The following is a 5,890-nucleotide window of genomic DNA, read 5'->3' as shown; positions in this document are numbered from 1 at the left end:
CTTCCGAAAGACCGCAACGACCCACTTCCGCTTCCGGTAGGGGGCGGGACAGCACCTGCGCAGTGGGGAGCTTGAGCCGCTCGTCCCCGTCACTGCGCATGCGCCTCCGCAAGTCCCGAGGGCTCGACGCATGCGCAGAGCGACACGGCGGAAACCGCGCATGCGCAGAGCGACGGGAGCTTCCGGTACTGGAACGGCGGCGGCGGCGGCATGTGAGTAGAGGGCGGCGGGGGAACCGGGCTGGATTAGGCCGCACTAGGCCGCGCCGCCTGGGTTAACTTTACCGTCTCCCCGCAGGCAGGCGGCCCTGGAGATCACGGCACGCTACTGCCGTAACGAGATGGAGGAGTACGGCCGGTGCGTGGCCGCCAGCCCGGCCTCCTGGCAGCGCGACTGTCACCGTCTCCGCCTCAGCATGTCCCGCTGCGCCGCCGCACAGTGAGTGCGGGAGAGGGAAGGCTCGGGGTCGGGCCTGGGGCTGTCAGGGTTGGGTCGTGCGGCTCCCGGGAGCTGAGGGCCTCGGTGTTTTCTCGCAGCCCTATCGTGCAGCAGATCCGGCAGGACTGCGCCGAGCCCTTCGCCGCCTTCGAGCAGTGCCTGAAGGAGAACCAAGCCTCCGTCATGAACTGCAGCGACCACGTCAACGCCTTCCTGCTCTGCGCGGACCAGGTGAAGCCCTCCACGTGAGGTGAGTGTCAGGATGCAGAGCTGGGCCGCTTTCTCTCTAGCCTGACAGTCACTCTCCCCGTACCGTGTCTTCTTGGGAGCTGCTCATGTAGAATCATGGAATGGTTTGGGTTAAAAAGGACCTTAAAGCCCCCCCCAGTCTTCCCCCCTGCCCTGGGCAGGGACACCTCCCACCAGACCAGGTTGCTCCAAGCCCCCTCCAACCTGGCCTTGAACCCCTCCAGGGACGGGGCAGCCACAGCTTCTCTGGGCAACCTGGGCCAGGCTCTCACCACCCTCAGAGGGAAGAATTTCTCCCTAAATCTCTGCTTTTTCAGCTTAAAACCCTTCCCCCTCGTCCCATGGCTCACCTCCCTGATCCCTGATCCCTGCTCCCTCTCCAGCTTTCCTGGAGCCCTTTGAGGGACTGGAAGGGGCTCCAAGGTCTCCCCGGAGCCTTCTCCTCCAGGCTGAACCCCCCCAACTCTCTCAGCCTGTCCTCCCAGCAGAGGGGCTCCAGCCCTCCCAGCATCTCCGGGGCCTCCTCCGGCCCCGCTCCGACACCTCCGTGTCCTTCTGATGTCCCCAGAGCTGGAGGCAGTGCTGCAGGAGGGTCTCCCCAGAGCGGGGCAGAGGGGCAGATTCCTCCCCCCTTGCCCTGCTGGGCATACATCCCAGGTTGTTGGCGGCTTTCTGGGCTACCAGGGCACGTTGCCGGCTCCTGTTGAGCTTCTCATCACCCCTCCACCCCCTCCCAGGTCATTCTCCTCAGATTAAACAGCTGGAGTGGAACACGGCAGTCCAGAATACACATGGGCCTGTAGTTTTTCTCCCACCCACCTTTCCTTCCTGTCTTAGAAAACCATAAAGCTCAGCCAGGAAGTTTATCGAGGTTAAAAGTGTGGTAATTCGTTGGTGTGGGTTGTTGGGGGCTGTAAATGGTGTGTGTGTGGCCATTATAGATGCAAATGCAACAGCAAATTTCTCCAAACGAGTTGGTCCTTCTCAATATCAGACTCAGCCGATAAAAGTTTTGGGCTGAAAGTGGCCTTGTTGGGGTAACGTCATGTTTTTTTGTCGGTTTGTTAATTAGCATGAGCGTCAGTTTTGTACGGTAATTACACAGAACTCTTTTGCTGGGGTAGGTCAGCTCGCAGCGCCCTGCTGAGGATCCTGTAAACATGAATGGATCAACGTTAAAAGTAAATAACGTGTTATTCAGTGTTTAAAAATCACCTTGAACGCGACACACTCGCATCGCCTGATGTGGTATTGGCTGTTCCTCAGCACAGAGCCGGCCTGATGCTTTCATTTGTGCTGGTTTTTTTTTTTTTTTCATAGGGGAGCCTTGGAATTCAAATTCATCCTCAGGAACGAATGAAAAGGTCTTTCTCTACTCTGGAGTGTCTTTCCAGTGCTTGGTTGGGTTGGTTTTTCCCCTCTGGAGAAGGAAGCGGAGCCCTGCGATGTGATTTTCTTGGTTCTGCTCCCTCTACGCTCGTCTTCAGCAGACGACAGGACTCTGACCGGGGTGTCAGAGCGTTCCTCGTCTGTCAGCACTCGTGTGCTGCTAACGCTGGGTTTCTCTGCTGAGTTGCCTCTAAAAACTTCAAAAAAAGTAAATAAATCACAGAACTGTGGTGAAGGGACACCAAAGGATCACCGGCAACCTCTTGAATAAGAACCGAAAGCTAAATCCTTGCTTCTTTTTCTGCGCTCTGTATTCATCGACAGTTCCTTTGATAATTAAGCACGATATTTTCCTTTGGCCCAATAAAAAAAAAACAAAAAAAAAAACCAAACCACAAAACCACCCACTTTTCAAGATCCAAAGCCAGTTCTGGCTTTTCCCACTGATGATGGAAGCTCCTGGACTGACTCCGGGGACGTTTCTTTGACTGTAAATGTCCCAGCTTGACCCACTTGAAACCATCCTGTGCGGCTCCCAGTTTTGGGGGTGCTGGGAAGGGTTGTAGCCCCGGGCCTTCTGCTGGTTTAGAACAGCAGAGGGAGTCTTCCCGCCGGCAGAAATGGGAGAAAAACTGTGGATTTCAGAGCACCGACTGCTCCATCGACAGCGCAGCAGAGATTTTCCTATGCAGAGGTGTGGGGGGCACCTCCGATATTCCTACACGGGGGCAACGACGAGCCCAGCTCTCAGGAGAGGTTGTTTCTGGGCTGTAACCAGTGGGGAAAAATTAAAAGACTATGAGAAACAGTAGAAGGTGTAACGAGGAGTGGGATTAAGACCTGGGGCTCGTGAGATCTGTGAGCCTTTGCGTGGAGGGAGAGGTTTGGGGCACCGGGAGCCAGGTCTACCCCAGTGTTCTGCGTCGGAGAATCGCTGGTTAATGCGCTGGCTCTTGAGTGGGAGCGAGGATCTCTCCCAGCAGAGGTTTAAACCTCGGGAAGTCCTTTCGGGGTGCTGGAGGCCAGGTTCGAGGAAGGAGAAATGAGCTTTTTAGGACCGAATTGTACAAATGGAACTTCAGAGGAGCTGTTGGTCTTCCAGAAGAGTTACAGGGAACCATAAACCAGGATTTTCCGGAAGAGTTACGGGGAACCATAAACCAGGATTTTCCGGAAGAGTTACAGAGAACCATAAACCAGGATTTTCCAGAAGTGTGCAAGGAGCAGATGACACTCAAAACCTCGTGTGCACAGCACCAGCAGAGTTTCCCTGACAGCACCGCATGGCTTTGCTGCGCTTGTGAGGGTTTTTTTTTTTTTTATACCTCTCAGAGAGGGTGAGGCACGGAACCGGGAAACTGGGCTTTGAGCTGGTTCCCAGGGGTTCCCACCCCCTTCCCGGAACACATCAATCCTTCCCCGCCTTTCAGCCAGGCCTAAGTCCAAGCGTTCGCCGTTGAGCCCGTGGTGGTTGGCAAACGCCGCTTGGCATTTGCCAGTTGGGCAGAGTTTTAACTCCTTTGGGGAGAGGGACAGCAGGTTTGGGTGGTTGTGTTCCAGCTTCTCGCAGAGCCCGGATCGCAAAGCCGTTGCCGTTGGCTGTCGCTCAGGGGTGGCTGCATTTCAGCAGGGATGGGAACATCAGAAGATGCTGAAATCGTGTCTAAAAACATCTAGACGCCTTGGCAGAAAACTCTTTATTTCCTTTTATTCGGAATGTAAAGGCAGAAAAGTTGGGAGGAAAAGGTGCCAGTGGCTTTGCTTCAAAATGAATGTAGAGAGGGGGCGAGTGCTACCAGAAAAGGAGGAGAAATCTATTTTTAGTGAGTCTTTGGAGTTTTATTTATCCCAGGCAGCACCCCATTAGGCAGAAATGTGTGTGGTGTGAATAGCTTTATTAAAGGATGCCGTTAGACAGGAGCGAAGGTGCTTTACATGTTGTTGACATTGTATTGAAATGTCAGCCTGTCAGCAGAAAAGCCATTTTTCATTATGTTTAAGGTGCGCTGGGCCCCCTCTTAAGCCCAGTTATGCCTCCTCCTCCTCCTCCTCCTCCTCAGGAGCCTGAGCCACTCTATTATTACTCACTCGAACACATTAACTACTGAGCTGCCGGGCACTTGCTGTTGTCACCGAGGAGCCAAACCCTCCCAGGGCTCAATTAACTTGTAGTAATTAGAGAGGGGGAAGAGGAAGATGCTGCTCCATCCTGTTTCCATGTTTAATCGAGGAGACAAACACTTTTTGAGACAATATTAGTGAGGCAGCTGCGAGTTTTATTCTGAATAAAGAATGTCCTCATGCATCTTGTGATGTAAATGTAAAATAACTTCATGGAGAACGACGGAACCTTCCTGCAGAGAGAATTAACTGTGGCCTGAAATTGTTGCCTTCCTCAGTTTACCAGCTCCCTTGGAAAAGCTTCTAGGTTAAATCAACGTGTAGCAGCTGGAAATAAGGCAAAGCCAGATCCACAGGGGGAGCAAACGTCCCCGTGAGTGTCAGGAAAAGCCGTGATTTCCAAATCCAGCTGGTTTTTTTGGTCCTAAATATGGAAACGGATTTAACAACAAAAGCTCAAAGGAGCAGGGGTCGCTCCATTGTCTTTCGCGAGGTGTAAACTGGCAAGAGAGACCCGAAAACCTGAGAATTAAACAAGAATTAGGAACCCAGGGAGCGTTCTCTTTATTTCTTGTACCATGGGATCATGGCAGTGGCTCGTACCTCTTGGTTTGATTAGGACAGGATCACGGGCAAGAAGCCGTTACGACAGTTACCGGCATAAAGCTAAAAAGGGGAAAAAAGTCCTCAGGCATCGACGGAACGGGTGGGTTCAGCTTTATCTCCAAAGCCTGCGGAGAGATTTCAGCTGAATTAATGCCAGGTGGCTGAAATCAATAAGCGAATAAGCCCGTATTTCCCAGAGTGGGAGACTTGGAGGGGGGGGATGGAAAAAAGAAAGATTTAGAGCAGGATTCGGATAGGTTGGTCCTTTCGCATCCTCCCAAACCGGAGCGGAAGTCACAGAATCACAGAATGCTCTGGGGTTGGAAGGGACCTCTGGAGATCATCTCCTCCAACCCCCTGCCACAGCAGGGGCACCCAGAGCAGGTCCCACGGGAACATGTCCAGGCTGGTTTGAATGTCTCCAGAAACTCCACCACCTCTCTGGGCAGCCTCTGCCAGGGCTCTGACACCCTCACAGGAAAGAAGTTCCTCCTTGTGTTGAGATGGAATTTCTTATGTTCAAGTTTGTGCCCATTCCCTCTTGTCCTGTCACTGGGCACCACTGGAAAAAGACTGGCCCCATCCTCCTGACACCCACCCTTCAAGTATTTAGGGGCGTTGATCAGATCCCCCCTCAGTCTTCTCTTCTCCAGACTCAAAAGCCCCAGGTCCCTCAGCCTTTCCTCAGCAGAGAGATGCTCCAGGCCCCTCATCATCTTGGTAGCCCTTTGCTGGACCCTCTGCAGCAGTTCCCTGTCCTTCTGGAACTGGGGAGCCCAGAACTGGTCCCAGTGCTCCAGATGGGGCCTCCCCAGGGCAGAGCAGAGGGGGGGGGGATGACCTCCCTCCCTCCACCTGCTGGTCACACTCTTCTTGATGCCCCCCAGGATGCCATTGGCCTCCTTGGCCACAAGGTCATGTTGTTGGCTTGTGGGCATCCTGTTGTCCCCCAGGACTCCCAGGTCTTTCTCCTCAGAGCTGCTCTCCAGCAGGTCACCCCCAACCTGTCCTGGTGCAGGGGGTTGTTCCTCCCCAGGGGCAGGACCCTACACTTGCCCTGGTTGAATTTCATCATGAAAATGAAAAA

At 53.6% G+C, this 5,890-nt stretch overlaps 1 protein-coding gene across 1 annotated transcript; it reads left to right on the top strand.

The window, feature by feature from the left end:
• Window positions 1–172: 172 nt before the first annotated feature.
• Window positions 173–2,438, top strand: CHCHD5 (coiled-coil-helix-coiled-coil-helix domain containing 5). Its single transcript, XM_074165162.1, has 4 exons — window positions 173–212; window positions 298–438; window positions 537–688; window positions 2,008–2,438. Coding segments are annotated over exons 1-3 (294 nt in total). The 5' UTR covers window positions 173–210; the 3' UTR covers window position 688; window positions 2,008–2,438.
• The last annotated feature ends 3,452 nt before the right edge of the window (window positions 2,439–5,890 follow it).

The sequence above is a fragment of the Numenius arquata genome, chromosome 33 (genome assembly GCF_964106895.1).
Source record: "Numenius arquata chromosome 33, bNumArq3.hap1.1, whole genome shotgun sequence".
Lineage (NCBI taxonomy): Eukaryota > Metazoa > Chordata > Aves > Charadriiformes > Scolopacidae > Numenius > Numenius arquata.
Note: the sequence above shows the minus strand (reverse complement) of the source record. Positions and strands in the feature narration are given on the sequence as shown.